The sequence below is a fragment of the Juglans regia genome, chromosome 3 (assembly GCF_001411555.2).
Source record: "Juglans regia cultivar Chandler chromosome 3, Walnut 2.0, whole genome shotgun sequence".
NCBI lineage: Eukaryota > Viridiplantae > Streptophyta > Magnoliopsida > Fagales > Juglandaceae > Juglans > Juglans regia.
Genome location: NC_049903.1, coordinates 8,059,791 through 8,079,985, shown reverse-complemented (window position 1 = coordinate 8,079,985; position 20,195 = coordinate 8,059,791). Strand labels below are relative to the sequence as shown.

At 33.9% G+C, this 20,195-nt stretch overlaps 1 protein-coding gene across 2 annotated transcripts; it reads left to right on the top strand.

Moving 5' to 3' along the window:
• The first annotated feature begins 8,421 nt into the window (after positions 1 to 8,421).
• On the top strand, positions 8,422 to 12,523 carry LOC109019480 (cysteine-rich receptor-like protein kinase 10). 2 transcript variants are annotated; one of them, XM_035688424.1, is made up of 6 exons: positions 8,422 to 9,435; positions 10,202 to 10,492; positions 10,661 to 10,871; positions 11,133 to 11,370; positions 11,590 to 11,740; positions 11,853 to 12,523. In XM_035688424.1, the coding sequence occupies exons 1-6, from the start codon at positions 8,599 to 8,601 to the stop codon at positions 12,183 to 12,185; spliced, it is 2,061 nt and encodes a 686-aa protein (XP_035544317.1). In that variant the 5' UTR covers positions 8,422 to 8,598; the 3' UTR covers positions 12,186 to 12,523. The 2 variants fall into 2 exon arrangements, with proteins under 2 accessions (XP_035544317.1, XP_035544316.1); XM_035688423.1 differs by having other exon boundaries at positions 8,423 to 9,430; positions 10,224 to 10,492.
• The last annotated feature ends 7,672 nt before the right edge of the window (positions 12,524 to 20,195 follow it).

The following is a 20,195-nucleotide window of genomic DNA, read 5'->3' as shown; positions in this document are numbered from 1 at the left end:
GCTTCACTTTTATATAACAAATTATTTTTACTTTTATATAAAATTATTAATCTGCATAATAAAATAAAATATCTTAATATTAATATCTAAAATGAAAAAATAAATTATACATTAGAGGAATTTGAAAGAGGAAGAAACAAAGTTTGAAAAGAAATACTGGAAGGCTGGAAAGGGAGGCCCATGGGCCATGTGAATTTTGAAAGCTACATATCCTCGGTTGAAGTCTCGAACAAGAAAGACAACAAACAACAAGGGATTTTTTAGAAGAGTAATGATACATAATCTCTCATTTTTTATATATCATATTTTTTAAAAAAAATTTAAACTTTTTAATACATATTTTTTTTTTTTTGAATTTTTTTTTTAAACTAATTTAATTTTTTTATTTATTATTCATATATTAAATATTTGATAAAAGAAAAAAGAAAAAAGAAAAAATTTACACAACCTTTTATTATTCACACAATCTCCACCCACCATATTTTTTTAATTTTTATTATTTTTTTCTTTTATAAAAAATTTAATATATAAATATTAAATAGAATAATTGAATTAGTTTAAAAAGAATAAACTCAAAAAAAGTATTAAAAAAATATTAATTTTTTTTTTAAAATGTGGTGTGCGGAGATTGTGAGGTTGTATAGCATTGTTCAAGAAAAAAATAATAAAAATTAAAAAAAATATAGTGTATGGAGATTGTGTGAATAGTAAAAAGTTGTCTAAATTTTTTATTTCTAGAAAGAGCATTACTATTTATAAATCTCACACATCATACACCATAATTTTTTTATTTTTTTAAATTCTTTTTAGTTTTATTCTTCTTAAAATAATTGAATTTTTTTACTCATTATTTATATAATATATATTTAATAAGAGAAAAAAATTAAAAAAATAATAATATGTGGTGTATGAAACAATAGATTTTTATTCCTAAAGAACAAGTCATTCAATGTTAACGTCTTTTCATTAATTTGCTAAATCAGGTTCTTTTTATGTTAATATTTATTTTATTCTAAAATATTCAGAAGCATAAGGGAGAGCCGGCCCTAAATAAATAGACTCGTTTAGCAGACTGATCCTTTCTGATCCTTTCCATGTTATAAATGCTTCTGTAAATGGGCTTACTCTTTCCAGTCTCTCTCCTCGTTGAACAACGGCAAAATCTCCATTTTCCGTGCAATCGATCACATGTTTATTTTTGTGTCACAAGTTTCACGTGATATATTTTAAAATATATTTTATAATAAAAATAAAGTGATGTAACTTAATATAATATTATAAAATTATTTTTATGATAAAATATATTTAATAATATATCACATGAAATTTGTGTTTATTTTTTGTGTAACATCATTATATATATAGCACTTCTCTCTATACAAACTAACTTAAAAAGAAAAATGTAATTGAAAAAGTTTTCATAATTTCGGGAACATAGGAAATGGGTGCAAAAGTTTGCGTATCTTGTGGAGGAATTTATAACATGATATATATAATTCTATAAATGTAAAATAAAAAAAGGTAGTTTTTATTTCAAAATAAAGTTGGTGTTCTCCCATAGAAATGAGACTTTCAGAATGATGCCAAAAAATAATAAATAGGAACTGTCAGTGTACCTGCTTTCGTTGAATAATTTTACACATGGATCGTGCTACAGCCTCCGCTGGAGGCTCCCGCTGGGGCCGTAGGCATATATTATATGTATTTTTTTTTTAAGTTCTTTTTTATATAATATTTTTTAATATTTTTTAAAAATAAAATAAATTTAGAACATCATTAAAAATACTTTCTTAATTAAGAAAAAAAATTATTAAAAAATATTTTCTTAATCATGAAATAAAATAAAAAATTATAAAAAAATATTTTATATTTTACTTCATGATTAAGCAAGTATTATTTAATAATATTATAAATTTTTTTATTTTTTAAAAATATTTAAAATCATTAAAAATATCTATATAAAAAAAATAAAAAATATATATGATAAAATACACTAGATCCAGCGTTATCCTTTTACACATGTTCCATTGATGAACTTCCATGGTAATCATTGACAGAATAGAGACATTACACCTGTCCTGGAGCTTTCACACAGATTCATGCAATAGTTGACTAGTTTAAGGATACGTTTGGATAAAATATTTAAAAAATATTGAGAATATTTATGAATAATTATAAATAGAGATTTGAATGAATTTATAAATTTTATTAAGAATATTTTAAATTATTTAGATATATAAATTATGTTGAGTTATTGATTTTTAAATAAATAGTTGAAAAAGATATAGATTTTATAAATATTATAGTGATTTTATTTTTAATAATAAATATTATAATAATTTTATTATAGTGATTCTTTAATATTAATAAATATTATAGTAATTTAATTTTATTTTTATATATAATCATGATAAATATTATAATGATTTTATTTTTTATTTATATTTAATAGTGATAAATATTATTGTGATTTTATTTTTTATTTATATATAATAGTGATAAATATTATAGTGATTTTATTTTTTATTTATATTTAATAGTGATAAATATTATAGTGATTTTATTTTTATTTATATATAATAATGATAAATATTATACAATGTTTGTGAATAGTTATGAGTAGAGATTGAAGTGAGTTTGTGGGTCTTATTGAGAGTATTTTAAGTTGATTGATATGTGAAGTATTTCTAATAGTACGAGAATACTTGGAAAGTGTTGGGGTATGTTGGCTATGAGTAGAGATTGAAGTGCATTTGTGGGTCTCACCAAAAGTATTTTGAGTTGTTTTGATGTATGAAATATATTGAGTTGTTGACTTTTGAATAGATAACTGAAAAATGCATGGGTCCCTTCAATGATTGATTTTTTTTATGATGATTTTATTTACATATAATAGTGATAAATATTATAGTGATTTTATTTTTTATTTATATATAATTTAAATAAATATTATAGTGAAATTATTTTTTATTTATATATAATAGTGATAAATATTATAGTAATTTTATTTTTTATTTATATTTAATAGTGATAAATATTATAGTGATTTTATTTTTTATTTATATTTAATAATGATAAATATTATAGAATGTTTATAAATAATTATGAATAGAGATTGAAGTAGGTTTGTGGGTCCTATTAAAAATATTTTAAGATGTTTGACATATAAAATATTTTCATAAATACAAAAATATTTAAAGAGTATTGAAATAATTTTACTACCTAAACGTAGCCTAAATTTTTTATGAGCACCCTTGAATCCTTTCTATTTCCTAACGTGAACGCGTGTCCCTAACCTTGACTAAGATCACATAGACGTTTTTCTATCATTTTTCATCTTGTTTAAGCATGTCTTTCCAACTTTGCTTCTTCCAACAGCAGTCAACAGCATTGGTTAGCTTTGTTAAATGTGTTGAGATAAAATGAATTAAAATAAAAATAAAAATTTAAATAAAATATTTATTATTATTATTATTATTATTATTTTAAAATTTTAAAAAATTAAATTATTTATTATATTTTATATAAAAAATTATAAAAATTATAATTATCAAATGAGATGAATTAAGAGCTCATCTCAATCTAAACCGAGCTAACCTAAAGGATAATGGCTAACCAAATAATTAACTTGACATTTCTTATCACCGACTCTCATGAAACAATATTCATATTTTATAATGATGTTTTGGAAATTTAGCTCTCAATAAAAATTAATAAGAAATTTTTCATAAACTCATATTTCTTTCTAGTACATAAATTGTTTATACAAGTGATATTTAAAAATTAAATAAAATTTTGGGTCATATAAAATAAAACTAAATAGGGACATTTATATTTATATACAGATCTTAGAAAATTCTAGAGAGTGTGTAAGGGTTATAATTTTGTTGGGAGGTCAATTTCCATGTACATAGAATTTGGGAAAATAAAAAAGCATAGATTTTCAATTATAAAATAATTTTCCGGGGATGCCCCCTGCTATCCACCACTGCTAGAGGGGAGTCGTGTCTCCCACTAGCCACCCAAAAAAAAAAAAAACAGTTGAATTCAAATAAAATTTGGAAAAAAAAAATATCGAACCCAAAATATTTTAAAACTTTTTAAAATCTTTCAAACATATAAAAATTTTCTTATAACCCATCTAAAATTATTGAGTCTTCTTAGAAGTAAGAAAAAACAATTTCTATGTTTTTTTTATAAGTCCATAAATTTTGTCTTGAAAATATAAAAATGAGAATACGCATAAAAAGTCAAAAAATGTGCCTCCAAAAATTTAAAAACTTGAAGATATGAGTTAAAAAAAAAAACTCAAAATTTGGTTGCTAAATTATGAGTTTATATATCTATATGCGTTTATATATATATATATATATTTATTTATATATATATATATATTTATATATATATATATATTTCTTTTATAAAATCTAAAATTCATTCATTTTTAATTATCTTTTAAAACGTTTGCATATTCTCTCTTGAGTCTTTTCAATCAATTAATCAGTATTTTACTTAATGAAAAATAAACGAACACAAATATACATTAGGATTTCTTATTTTATTTGAATTAAAAATTTTAATAAGATCAATTATCAAGTTAAATAAAAAAATATTTGTTATAAATTGATAGAATATGAAATTAAACTGCATTTATAATGTATTTTCTTATAATTATAAACCAAATGTATAGTATAAATATGAATAATATTACTATGTCTCCTCAATTTTTTTCTTTATTTTAACCGTTCATGTATTTAATTTATTTTTATTTTTTTATTAATGATTAAGAAAGTAACTATTAGTGTATTTATATTTTTGTTATTTTTTAAAAATATTTAAACATATTTAAAAAATATTTAAAATAAAAAATAGGTACAGTTTGCACTAAGCATCACAAAAAGTAGGCACTTGCAAGAGACAGAGTAACATCACTCTATAAATATATATATACACACAAATATATATCCTTTATATCTATATCTTAAAAGCCGTTATACGCAGCTAAACAAGAAGGAACAGTCTTTTTGTTTGCACTTCCTTCTTTCACCTCTATCCCTTTGTCTAGCCGGGTGTGTACACTTTTACTCCCTGAGTTCCTTATATTTCGTTCGTCTGACTGAGGGTGTTTTGGTCTTTTTAGTGAAGGTCCTGTACATATTATGTTTCCTCCTCTCTCAACTCAGACCCACTCTCTCTTCTGTTTCTGCTTCTGCTTAACGACAGACAGTAGTTCTTCTTCAAGGAGCAGGAGCTCTCTGTCGATTTCTCCGCTGCCAGCGTGCAGTCACCATAAGGAAGATCCATTGACACAGAACTATATTCAACATACACGGCTATATGAAATTGGGAAAATAAATAACATACAAGGCATTAATGAAATAAATTCCACAATGCATTAAAAGAAGTAAAATTACGAGCTTTCAACTACAATGGCTCGATTTTGGATCACAACCACAATCCAACGAAAGGAAATTAGGGTTAGGGTTTATATCTTTAGTGAATCTCTTCCCAAAACATAAAACGTAGAAGAGGAAATGTAGATTCAGCTTGGGAACTAGAGAGCACATGAAATCCTTGGCTTCCTAATAAGTGCTTGGGCTTAAGATGAAGGAGAATGAAAATGGGAAGAGAGAGAAAAGTCACACGGATGGACTTGAGGACTAGAGAAAATTTTCCTTTTCTTTGCCTTGGAAGCTGACGCGTATGATGGGGGTTAATAAGGGCTTAAGTGACTTTTGAAACTCCTTCCCTTAGAAGCTAAAATGGATGACGGGGATTAAATTTGAGAAGATATTTCCCTTACATAACAAATCAATGGTTAGGATTAAAGGAGCTTTATACTTAAAATAAATAAAATGGTAAAACTAAAGGTAATGTTGTAAAATCATATAATTATACCCTTCCCTAATTTTAATAAGTCCCATTTAAATAAAATAATTAAAAATCTTTATGTAAAAATGCATAAAAGACTTTTTAATTTAAAGAATTAATAAAAAATGACATAAAAGAATATTATTTATTAAATATTAAAGAAAAGAAATTAAACGGTGTCACATTGAGATCTCGACGCGCGAACTCTCTTCTATAATTCTATAATAAGGGATGTAATGTGATTAAAAATATGAATTTTAGATACTTAATGTACAAATTAATATGTACTTGTGATGTGTTGCCTAATCACAATATATATGCTTCTTCCACGACTTGATTTAATTTACACGATGATCATAAAGAGGTGTCATGCATTGCATGGTCTGCCACAAACTATCCAGCCAGCATTTTGAACTAATCTTTTTGTTAAATTTGTATTAAACAAATCTAACAAAATGATCAATTTGTAAAATTTGTATTAAACTATGGTGTATTTTGAATTAATCATTTTTTTTCTAATCTATCCAAAAATGTAATTATTATACTTTACTAACATATCATTATCTAAAGATATTTGTTAAAATTTGTTAAATAATTTATTAATTATTTTTCTTTTGTAAAAAATCATATAATTTTTGTAAAAATATTGTATAATTTTTGTAAAAATTTAAATTAGGCAAACGTCCATTGGCCGTTGCTCTATTACTAGTGTGTATATATATATATATATATATATATATATATATATATATATATATACTAGCAGTGGGTAACGTCCGGACGCTTTTCTAATTTTTTTTTTTTTTTTACCTAGTGATTAAAGAAGTATTTTTTAATGATTTTGTAAATTTTTTATTTTTTTAAAAAATGTTTATGATGATTAAAAATATACATGAAAAAAAAATTAAAAAAAATGAAATATACATTCAGGACATATTTTCGGATTATAAACTAAATTTGATAGTTTATGTATCATATGCTATTTAATATCTGAAAAATATTTAATAATGACTTAAAATATTTATCTAAGGACTTAAAAGGAGGGGTTGAGATTAATTTCTTAAAAATATTTAGTAAAATTTGATTATTTATTTAATGATGAAATATTAGTATTTTATAAATTAAATTTGATAGTTTATATATGATTTGTTATTTATATTTTAATTATTTTAATTTTAAATTAGTTTAAATCAGTGTTTTAATAAGAGAAATTATTTATATATAAATTTTAACAAGAGAAATTATTTATTATAGTAATAAATATTACAATTTTATAATTATATCTCTAAATTTTAATAGAAATTATTTATATAATTTTAAAGTGTATAAAATCTACACAATTTAAACAAATTTTAGATCCCAAACGTTGTATTTTACGATAAAACCTTGCCCCTCTCTCTTCCTCCCTCACTTTTCTCCCCCCCGATCTCTCTCTTTCTCCTCCCTCTCCTTCAGCGTACGACGCTCTCCCCATGCCGAATTCCTCCACTGCCCAGTCCTGAGCCGCCGTGCGCCGGTGAGTTTCACCGCCCCTTCCACCGGCACCACCTCACTCCGGCGAGTCCCTCCACACCGGTCTCCCTCTCTCACGCTCTCTCTTCCTCTCTCTCGGTAGTGCACAGCCCGAATGGGCTTAATGTTGCTGCGCCGCCGTGCGCCGTCCTCCGATGCCACCACCTCCACGGTAGCCTCCCCTGCCACCGGCCATCCTCCTCCAGCGAGCTCGGCCTCCGTCTCCCTGCCGTTTGCCCCCAGGAAGTCCACCTCTCTCTTGCACGGGTTCTCCACACCCACGGCCGAGCTCCACCTCCTCTGGCCACCGCACCACCACCGGGACCTCCTTTGGCCACCGACCACCTCTCGTAGCCATCCCCACGTCCAGCCGAGCCACCATGCATCCTCACGTCTCTCACGCTCTCTCCCTCTCACACACGGCCGACGCGGTCTTGCCTTGATTTTGCCGTGGTTTTGGTTTTGCCGTGGTTTTGTGATCACTTTGTGGTATTTTTGTGATGAATTTGCTGTGATTTTGTGGGGATGTGGGGATTTTGCCGTGGTTTGCTTTGAGGATGCAGAGAGAGGGACGCGGTCTTGCCTTGATTTTGCCGTGGTTTTGGTTTTGCCGTGGTTTTGTGATCACTTTCTGGTATTTTTGTGATGAATTTGTTGTGATTTTGTGAGAATTTTGCCGTGATTTTGCTTTGAGGACGCAGAGAGAGGGATACCGTCTTGCTTGATGTTGGACGGCACTATTCACTACTGTTCATCTTATACACGCTTTTAAGTATTAGGAAGATATATATACATATTCCCAGCATAATACTCATGGACCTCATCGCATAGAACGATGTGCATGATAGCCTAATAACTCATTTACCATTTGTAGATAATTTTAAATATAATAATATGTTTCATTAAATTTAAACACATCAAATTAAAAACCAAAATCAAAATAAGATTTAAAAAAATCTTATTTTATTATATAATTGTATACAAATGATTATTCGGTGGTAAGTTTATCATTTGGAAATGGCCTAAAGTCAAAGATGTAATTCCGCCGCTGCACAACAGTACGTTGTATCTACTATGTAACACGATTGCGCTCCTCGTATCTGAAGGAAGAGTGAAATTAACCTTAGAACAACCGTCGGGCGAGCTAGCTTAAAAAAAAAAAAAAAAAAAAACACAGTCGGGCGAGCTAGCTAGCTAGCCAGAAGGTTCATCGTCATGTTTCTGGGCTTTTTGCAGTTGCCCTCCCCCTCCTTCAACTTCTGCGTTAGCGTTTTTGTATTTATCTCTTTGCCGATCAGTTTCGTTAGTCAAACAATAACCGAAGCGGCTGCAACTTACATGCACCATGATTGCTTAAACGCCATCACCATCCCCGACACCACGTACCGATTTAACCTCAATCACCTCCTCGCTTATCTCTCATCTAACGCCACCCGCACCACCGGATTCTACAACGCCACCGCCTCCTCTGGAACCTCCGAGGACACCGTCTATGGCATGTTCCTCTGTCGCGGTGACCTCCCCGCCGACGCCTGCCACGACTGTGTTTCCGGCGCAACCAAAGACCTTGTTCAGCGCTGCCCCGAGAAGGAAGGGGCCGTTGGTTATTACGAGGAATGCACGCTACGCTACTCTAGCCGGTATATCTTCTCCAGTTCGGCCGTCGACCCGTCCGCTTTCATCTCGGGCAATAAGAGTATTTCGGAGGCAATCCGGCTTGGCGAACTTCTCAGGGCAACATTCAACGAGTTGGCAAGCGGGATCTCAGATCTTGGGCCTGGGGCCAAGAAGTTTGGAACGAAAGAAACGAGACTCACAGCATCACGAACCGTGTACACCCTTGTGCAGTGCACGCCGGATCTAACGGGTTTCGATTGCAATAGGTGTCTTCGTATAGCGATGTCGTATTTGCCGGATTGCTGTGGTGGAAAGGAAAGTGCCTCAGTTCTCTTTCCCAGCTGCACAGTTAGGTACGACGTGCACCCGTTTTACTTGAGTGTAAACGCATCGGGAGCAAGGCCCACTCCACTTGTGCCTCCGCCACCTGGTAAAGTTTAATTCTTTTCTTGTTCTTTTTTAGAGGATAAAGAAAGGAATCCAAAATACGGAAGGTAAAGTTGGTTTCTCAATTATGCATGATTAGAACTTGGGGATTTTTGCTTTCCTATATATCTATCTTGGTTGTTGTCAAGATGTTGGACCTTGGAATATGATATCACCGTGTAAAATGCGAAAGTCGGGCCTTTTCTTCTTTCTTCATCCTTGAATTTGTCATCCCCAATCACCCTGTCTTTGCTCATACAGCCGAAATATAATATGAGCTACAAATGTGTCTCAACCCCCCCCAACATGCCAATACTCGCAACTGGTCGCACTAAGGAACAATGACAGTAGTGGTACTTATGGCGTTTTGGGCCCAAAAGACCTCAAATTCGAAAGGTTTGTCAGGGTTTGACCTAGTGTAAGTGTTGCCTGCTGTATTAATGATAATTGAGTTGTGATCCGATAATGAGTGGTTTTATATGCCAGTCACTTGGAGGAACAACCACTTAAAACATGCCAGTGTGGCTGAGGATGACAAAATCAAGAATGAAGAATAACATTACTTTTATTTAAATTATTGAAAGTGTGTTTAAGCTACAAGTCTAAATACAAATAAAACATCAAACGAGTTAGGAAAACATTGCTGGATGATACCATATATAAAAAGACAGACACTTGGTTTTCCCATTCCACATGGCGACTTTGTAGTTTTAACTTCAGAACATAGGTCACTATCCTTGCCAATATGTTAATGTTCTGCAAAAATAATTGATAGACTGCCATTGTTGTCTATGCAGGAAAAAGTCGAATCTCATCACTGACTATTATTGCCATTGTTGCTTCTATTTCCGTCTCTGTGGTGCTATTCGCTATTGGCTACTGCTTCCTTAGTAAGAGAGCAAAAACAAAGTATATACAGGAGGAAAATGGTAAAGAAAGTGGAGCTCCGGATAATATTACCACTGTAGACTCCTTGCAATTTAGTTTTGCTACAATTGAAGCTGCAACAGAGGGATTCTCAGCTAATAACAAATTAGGTGAAGGCGGATTTGGTGCGGTTTATGTGGTAAAGGATGAGTTCTCATTGTTTGTTTACTTTTTTTTGTGAGAATTCCACTCATTGAAATGTAGCTAATTTAGTGGATGCAAAACATGATAATGCTGATGCTTTTGATGTTTTATATGAATAGGAAGGGGTACAATATTCTAATGGCCTGTTAAAGTATATTGCCAGGGTACACTTACTAATGGACAACAAATTGCTGTGAAGAGGTTATCGAAAAGTTCCAAGCAAGGAGGAGATGAATTTAAAAACGAGGTTGTATTGGTAGCCAAGCTTCAACACAGAAATCTTGCAAGGCTAGTGGGATTTTGTTTGGAAGGAGAGGAGAAGATACTTGTCTACGAATTTGTTCCCAACAAAAGTCTTGACTATTTTCTTTATGGTTTGTCTCTTTAAGCATATTACTAATTTTCTTGAATGTTAAAGGAAATGAAGGTATTGAATCCACTCAAATAGGGCGTTGTTTGCAGTTTGCTAGTCAACAAATTTATTGAGTTTTGTAAAACTTAAAAGAAGTCGATTGATTAAATTTCGGTTTCTCAAATGATCTTTGGTGTATTTATTTTAAAGTTGACTGAATTAGTTCAATATGTATCTGCCTTAATTATTCAGCCCTGACTATTAGGTTCTAATGAATGTGTAGACCCTGAAAGGCAAGGACAACTGGACTGGTCTAGGCGTTACAAGATTATTGTAGGGATTGCTCGAGGAATTCTTTATCTTCACGAAGATTCTCGGCTTAGAATCATACATCGCGATCTTAAAGCCAGTAACATTTTGCTAGATGGGGATATGAATCCTAAAATCTCTGATTTTGGCATGGCCAAGATTTTTGGAGTTGATCAAACACAGGGAAAGACCCGTAGGATTGCCGGCACATTGTGAGTTCTGAATCTTTGTTTATTTCTATTACAGAATATGAAATCTAGATTTGTGAATTCATTTCCACTTAAAATCTAGACACTCCAATCTTCATCGCATCAAGATCATATGCATCAAAGTAATTTTGAAACAGGGATCATATGCTTTAACACTGTTTTAGGTACCAAGTTAGCATGTATTATAACTAACATTGGTGTATCAATGATGCTGGTTTGTAGCGGTTACATGTCTCCAGAATATGCCATGCATGGAAAATTTTCTGTAAAGTCTGACATGTATAGTTTTGGAGTCTTAATTCTGGAGATTTTAAGTGGCAAGAAGATTAGTTCTTTCTCTCAATCAGATGGTGCTGGACACCTATTGAGCTATGTGAGTATGAACCAAATATTCTGATTTTATTTTTCCATTTTAATGCAAACATCATCACATCCATTTGGGGAGGAAGAATGACATTGGAACGTTACTTGAGCAATTGGTGCAGGCATGGAAACATTGGAGAGATGGGACACCCTTGGAGTTGTTGGATCCATCCTTGGGAGATTCTTACTCGATAAATGAAGTCACCAGATGTCTCCATTTTGGACTACTATGTGTACAGGATGATCCAGCCGACAGGCCGACAATAGCATCGGTAGTTCTAATGCTAAACAGTTACTCAGTTGCTTTGCCATCGCCTAATCAACCAGCATATTGGCTTCATAGTCGAACAGAGCAAAAACTGCCATTAAAGGAGCCGGAGGTGGATCAATCCACAAGCAAATCAATATCATGCACTGTCAACAGAGTATCGGTTACTGAACTGTATCCTCGATAGTGTGAGCAGCAGAGGATTCCTTATAACCTGCAATACTCAGTTGCCAAGGGCTCGAGGGAAACTGATGGACTGGAGATTCCGAGGAGCAAAACGGCGAAACTCTTATTAAAGTTGACTCGGGCCGATTTACCAGCTCAGTACCATTCTCCCCACAGACATCCTGCTCCGTGTAAGTTGAGTGAATAAAATTACTGGTTTTAAAGTATAAATGAATGACCCTCGTCCCTCTTGACTAAAGGGTCATTTTCAAAACACTGCAATGTAAATTAATCCATGTTATTTCTTCATCCTTGGAGAAGTAAATGTAAAAAGTTAAAAACCCAATAAATGCAGAAGTATTAAACAAAGTATTATGGATAGAAAATAATACTCCACTTACATAAAAATTATGTTATCTTTCAAATTGTTATATTTCTTTTAGATGTTATTACCCAAACCAATAAATAATAGTTGTTAAATGACAATTCTATTTTATTAGTATTTTTCTTTTAATTTAAATTTTAAATTTTTTATTATTTGTAATTACTGACTATGATCAACAACGATGTCAATTCGTGTTCATAGGATTTTTTTTTTTTTTAATTTTCACTTATGGCGGAGGAATACCGTGGTTACATCAATACACTTGTGGGATTACAAGATAATCACTAGGAACTAACCCAAACCAAGTGTCAAAACCAACCAAGAAAACCAAAAAACAACTTCTAAGAAGCCTAGGGAGAAGAAACACCAAGACCAAGAAGAACCCAGCACCTGCAAAACAAAGACTCAAACAAAACAAAATAAACCTCAAAGAAAAATAGGAAAAACGTACCAGAAACTACGAGATACGCAAATAAGGAATGCCAATTTTGTCTATACGGAGAAGACCACGAAGCTGGCTGGGAAGAGCATCATTAAAAGACCAATCACAATTTAAACCCTCAGCTCCCCGTTTAGCTAAGTAGTCAGCCACCGCATTACCTTCACGAAAGACATGAGTCAAACGGTACTCCAGACAGCCCAAAAGACCCTGCAACTCCTCCCAGAAATCTTCTAAGTACCAGATGTTACAAGTAACCTTAGTAACCCAGCTGACAATCAGTTGAGAATCCACTTCAATATCCACCCTCCGAAAACCTAACTGGTAGCACCTCCTGACCCCTTCCAGCAAGCTTCTCAGCTCAGCAAAATTATTAGACCCCTGACCCAAGAAGACCGAGTAAGCAGCCTGCAGATTACCAAAAGAATCCCGAATAACCCCCCCAGCACCAGCCGGCCCAGGATTCCCTAAGCTACTACCATCAGAGTTAAGCTTCATCCAGCCCTGAGAAGGTCTAAACCACCTCACCACACGAACCTGTTTAGGCTTCTGAGGTAAAACCGGGATATCCAATCTCTGCAAAATAGCGACATCATGGGAAGAAATCCTAGACACTCTCATAACTAAGGAAATAATCTGACGAATCCATATCTTGATAACATGCCAAACCGTCTGAACCGAGTCCACTCTATCCTCAAATCGAGCTTTACAACGTCTATCCCAAATTTTCCAAAAGACAATAGAAGGGAGAATACCGAAGATAATCTTAAGTTGAGAAGACTTACCAGCACGGCGGAACCAAAAATTAATTTGTTTCTTCCACGTAAGGAAGACACCCATATGAACACCTAATTGATTTGCCGCCAGACGCCAGATTTGTCTAGCGAAATCCCCATTACAAAGAACGTGGTTTAAATCTTCCATATGACCCCTGGCACAACAATTACATTTAGAAACAAAGGGAATGCCAATATTCTTGATCTTATCATCCACACTCAGACAATTATGTAAGGCCTTCCACATCATAACCGAAATTTTCTTGGGAAGGTTAGGATGCCAAATCCAATGGGCCCAAGGTAACGAAGGAGCTCTGACACGAATACAATCTCAAGCACTCTTAGTAGAGAAATTACCATTTTTATCATTCACCCATATAAGAACATCTTGACCATCCTTCCTCGTGGCTAAAAAATGGTACAACTCCAAGGCTTTTTGTTGACCCACAGCTCTTTCCAGGAGAGGAATATCCCACCCATTGTCAATCCGACAATCTTTGAATTTAAGCGAAGGTCTCTCAATAACTGGATAAAGAGCACTAATAGGATCCCCATCCAACCAATTATCATGCCAGAAAGAAACATTACCCTCTTTCACCAACCACTTAGATTGATTAAGGAACTCCGGAATACAACGCACAATAGTTTTCCAAAAAAGAGTACCCTTGTTAGGACTCAAAAGGGATAAATGAATACCTTTGACATACTTACCTTTAAAAAAATCAGTCCATAAGGACTGACCCCTCAGAAGGTGCCAAGCAAATTTCATATGAAGAGCCTTCTGAACATCCCCAAAATCCCGAATACCCAAGCCACCTTCCTCAGTAGGATAACAGATATTTTTCCAGGCCACCCACTTCCGTTTACCTCTCCCATCAGAGTTTCCCCAGAAAAAGGAACTCATAATCCTATTCAAAACCTTAAACACCCCATTAGGAACAGGTAAAACCGCTAGAAGGTGTGTGGCTATGCTCGACAAAACATGGCGTAAAAGAATCACACGACCACCAGCTGAAAGCAATTTCATCTTCCACCCAGCAATCTTCTTACTAACTTTCCCAATCAATTCACCAAAATCACAGACCTTCAGACGACCCACCACAATAGGAACCCCCAAATATTTAAAAGGGAAAGACCCTTCAGAGAAACCAGTCAAGTGAAGAAGGGAGGACTTTCTGTGAGCAGGGATCTTATTAGAGAAAAAGATAGCACTCTTACTTTTGTTAAGGATCTGACCCGTCCAAAGCTCGTAAAGATGTAAAACCTCCATCAAACCTCTCATGGATTTCTTCCCCCCATTAGAGAAAATAACAATATCATCCGCATACATAAGATGAGAGATAGGGGGTACCTCTAGCTTGAGTAAACCGACCAATTTTACCAATATCAAAAGCTTTCTCCAACATACGAGATAAGACCTCTTGCATAATGACAAAGAGATAGGGCGAAAGCGGATCACCTTGCCTCAAACCACGCTCACCTTTAAAAAATCCCATAGAAGTACCATTCATCATAATAGAGTACCAGGGAGAAGAGATGCATAACTTAATCAGGGCGCAAAACTGAGGAGAAAAGCCAAAAGAAACCAAAACATGAATGAGAGAATTCCAATTCACTCTATCATAAGCCTTAGACATATCCAACTTGACCAAAACATTACCCCCATTAGTCTTTTTATTAATCGAATGTACCATTTCCTGGGTGATACTAATATTCTCAAATATACTACGACCCGGGATAAAGGCCCCCTGTTCATTAGAAATCATCTTAGAAAGCAACTTCGTCAGACGACCCACAATGATCTTCACACAAATCTTATAAACCACAGAACACAGACTAATAGGCCTAAACTTATCAAATCCATTAGGCGAATCAACCTTAGGAATTAACACAATAAAAGATGCCGTGTAATATCGGGGAAGCAAATGTTTTTGAAAAAACTCAGAAACAGCTTCCATTAAATCCTCTTTAACAATATCCCAGCAATATCTGAAGAAACCAGAGCTAAAACCGTCCGGACCAGGACTACTATCAATAGGGATGCTAAACAGAGCTTCCTTAATATCATCAAAAGACGGAGTACGACATAACATCAAGTTATCCTCCTCGCTAATCACCGGGGAAATCAGATCCCCTAAGATGGGACAATCACAATCACTACTCTCACTCAAGAACTGCTGAAAATAAACCACGGTAGCCTTATGAATATCAAGAGGATTATTAAGAAACGTACCGTCCGGAAAATGCATGTCATTGATCCTTTTACTATTCTTGGCATTCAAATAAGCATGGAAGAATTTGGAATTTTGGTCACCATCTTGAAGCCAACTTTTCTTAGCCATATGAGAAAGTCTAGTGTCTTCACGACCCTTCCAAGTTGAGAGCTCTAGATTTGCATCCATAAAATCATGATCATCCGCAGAAGAAAAAGAATTTTGAAGACTATTCTCCAAGCTCTCAATACGAAGTTCTAACTCATGAATAATCACAATAGTCCTCCCAAAGATACGCAAATTCCACTCCCTAAGAGCCACCTTCAGCCGTTTGAGCTTAAAAGAAAGCTTAAGCAGCCCATAGCCAACTCCAGGTTGAATCCATATCCCTTTGACAAAGCTCAAAAAATCAACATGATCAGTCCACATAAATTGAAAATGAAAAGGTCTAGGCCTATACCTGAATGGGTCATCACCAGTTTGAATCACTAAAGGAGAGTGATCCGACTTAGTACGAGGCAAAACCTGAGAGAAAACGTTAGGAAAACAATTAAGAAAAATAGAATCAATAAAACATCTATCTAACCTTGCCCAACTCCGAGCCAAGCCTCTTTGTCCATTGCACCACTTCATCAGCGCACCTTTCGAATACATGTCCAGCAAACCACAAGATTGAATGCAAAGATTAAAATCTTCCATAGCATTAAAAGGCCGAGGATGACCTCCCCTTCTTTCAGAATCATCTTTAATGATATTGAAGTCGCCACAAAGAAGCCACAGAAAATTTCAATTTCTGAGAGCTATAAGGTCTTCCCAAAGTTTTTTACGCTCGACTGGGTTGCATTTAGCATAGACAATAGTAAGAATGAAGGCGAACCCCTTCTCTTCAACTTTCACTGAAACAAATTGATTCGAACCTGCCAGCCATTGGACCGAGATCATGGAATTCCACAACAACCAAAATTTCCCATTTTGGCTTTCATTAGTGACAAAAAAATCACAATGAAAGTTTGCTAGAAAAGTCGAAATTTTATCTTCCATCAAGAAAGGCTCAGCCAAAGCAATAATATTAGGCCTGAACTTTTTTATCAAATTTTTTAACCTCAATTTAGAAGAGCGCACTCCTCTTATATTCCAAAAAAGAATAGGACTAATCATAAATTCAGTTTATTAGGACGGGTAATAGCCCTTGTAGAATTTCTTTTCAGGAACTTACCAACAAATTTGGTCGTTCCTTCCGAATCGGTGCAATAATCTTTTCGTGAATCCTCTTTCAGATTATCTCGCTCACCTTCATAATCGGAATGAATTTCATCAGCCTGCACATTTTCCCCCGCAACCTCACAGCCTTGAGATGACACAGCAGCAACATCACCCTCATTTGCCAAAAGGTTCAACTCTTCATCCAAGCTAGCCCCATCCACATCTAAATCCGTGACCATCACCAAAGAAGGCACCTTAGGCCCCTTGTGACCCGAAGCTTCCAAGCCCAGTTGCACAACACACGGCACCATGGCCAATTCACTCTGTCGGTTATTACCCATAGGCCCATTGAAGGAATTCGGTTCACCTTTATCCGAAGCAGATGGATGGTTTTGTGGGATAACCTCCCTCAGCCCCAACGAATTCACAGCAAGGCCCAAACCGAGCTCCTCTTCCGAATGATTCTTCTCTGCAACTGCCTCATTACACTCGACCAATTTCTCAGCCCCTTCCTCATCTAGTAGTTGGACCACATCTTCCTGTTTCTTATTCACGATCTCCTGCTGAACCGAATTTTTTGCATCAGCCATATCAACCCTTTCCTCCGAAGGCTTTGACACTTGCTTAACCCACTTCAATTCACTCTTAGCTGGCTTCTTCTTATCATCTCCCTTGCGGCATGTGCGAGAATTGTGTCCCTGGCATTTACACAAAGAGCAGTAAGCAGGCAGCGTCTCATACACTATCTCTTGCCGCCTACTTTTGGGTACCCCTGGTTTGCCTATCCAGAATGAAGAGATCGGGGTCTTAGACGAGTCAACCTCGACACAAACTCTCGCCCCATTTGTGCGAGTCGCGCAAATCGTCGAATTATCACATCTGATGAGACGTCCTATAGGAGCTGTGAGCATTTTTAAGACTGAAGGTTGAAAGAAATTGGGTGGAAGTCCGGGTAAAAATACCCATACAGGTACACACGGTGGTTCATGGTTTTCATCAAATTCAAGCGTCCATGCGAATGGTCTGTAGAAGACACCGTTTACCTCACATGATTCTCTGGATAAGGCCTTGTTGAAGTCCATTTCGTTAGCCATCCGCACGAATACATTACGAGGACGCTGCATAGCAGACACCATGGGCATACTAGACAGCCCCCAGCGTGTTCGAATGAAGGATCTAACCGCATCTAAAGAGGGTCGCTGCCTGATGAATTTCAGAACAATGGAATAACGGAAAGGCTGAGCCAATTTTGCAATCTCCTCCGTAGAGAACGAAAACACCAGTTCACCATCGATAATCTTTGGCTGACGGAACGAAACCTCCATCTCTGGTAAAGGCTGTGGCGCTGCTGAGATTAAATCTGCAAAGGACCGAGCCGGGGCTACCATGGGCGGCAAGCCAGAGGCCGCCATGCAGCCAACGTAGAAGGAGACCACGCAAAACCAAAAACGCAAAACCCTAGCAGAGCGTTTTACGTATAAAGAAAGTTTTTTGAGCGTGTTCATAGGACTTATGTTATTTACTTACCGATTATATGAATTAATTTAAATACGATTAGTTTAATTAAATCAATCAGATTTATCTATATAAATCTCGAGTGAAATGATATAATTCACATAATTTATTTAACTATAATTTTTATTAGATTTATTTAAATACCATCTGTTTTAACTAATATCATATAAATGAATTGATCTCATTCCTATATTTATGTTAATTCAATTAACATAATTTTATGTATAATATATTCATAATTATATAAATTATTCATAATTCAACTAAATTGATGAAAAAATATTTACTAATAATACCTAAAAAAAGTTAACTTTAGTTTGAAACTGAAAAGTGTTGACGTTGTTCAACATAGAATTTATTAAAATTACAAGAATTAATTATAAGTTTTACGAGTAAACTTGTTTATTAATTATATTTTATTGACTATTAATTAAATATATTCACACGTGGGCCACCTATCTTCTTCTTTGATATTTCCAAGGGAACAAGAAGTTATTTGAGTTTGACCGACGAATGACACTAGAAACTTAAAATATTAAAAAGAAAAAAAGTTACGTACTCGAGTTGCTTCATTCGATAGCAGTCAAACTCGGTCGGTCCACAACATCTGTATCGAATGTGTCGTAGTATATGGTTATAAGAGCATTGATTATTTTATTTTTTAAATTTTAAGAAATATATAATTTTTAAATTTTAATTAATTATTTAAAATTTAAAATTTATATTAAATTAGTTATTATACTCTTTATAATAATAAAATATTATTATTTTTTATTTTTTTAATTTTTTAATTAATTTTTATTTTATAATTAATTCTATTTTCATAACCTCCTATAATTTTCAATAATCATATTCATTTTTATTTTCACAATCTAATAAACAAAATTTCATCACACGATATTAATATTATCAAAATAATTACATCGATCTTTAATGCAATCAAACCAATTTTCACAAACATCATCACCAACTAATGCAAAATAAAAGTAATGAATAGGGTGGTAATTAACATATAAAACTATAAACATCACACTCATATTTGTGATCCAAAATAACAAAAAATCATAAAATAATCATGGGCTACAACCATAATATACAAAACAACTCCAAAATGTTTCATCGACAAAAAACTACACATCTTCAAAAGATGAAGATAGAGATTGAGATGAAAATCGCTTCCTGGATTTCTTAAAAACCTCTTTTTGAAGATTCAAGAAATACTCTCGTTGCATTCCATTCATGCCGACAAGATCCATTTTCATTATCTCCATATCGATCTTCCTATTCTTCGTATCATTTCTCCTCTTTTTCTCCGCTAGTAATTGAGTCCTATCAGCATCCAATTTACTGGCCACTTGCATTCTTACAGACATAAATACAGCTCTATCATTTGTCATGCAATTTAATGCCTCAACAAATTCTGAATCATATGATTCTGTAGCCTTCCTTTTTCTCTCCCTTTCTTTCTCAACCTTCTTTCCTGGAGGTCTCTCCAAAAAGA

Excerpts from the sequence above, each read along its gene's own strand:
- LOC109019480 (XM_035688424.1), top strand. The coding sequence starts at position 8,599 with ATGTTTCTGGGCTTTTTGCAGTTGCCCTCCCCCTCCTTCAACTTCTGC. Across the intron at positions 11,371-11,589 it reads CGTAGGATTGCCGGCACATT|CGGTTACATGTCTCCAGAAT; the intron begins GTGAGTTCTGAA and ends GCTGGTTTGTAG. Across the intron at positions 11,741-11,852 it reads CTGGACACCTATTGAGCTAT|GCATGGAAACATTGGAGAGA; the intron begins GTGAGTATGAAC and ends CAATTGGTGCAG.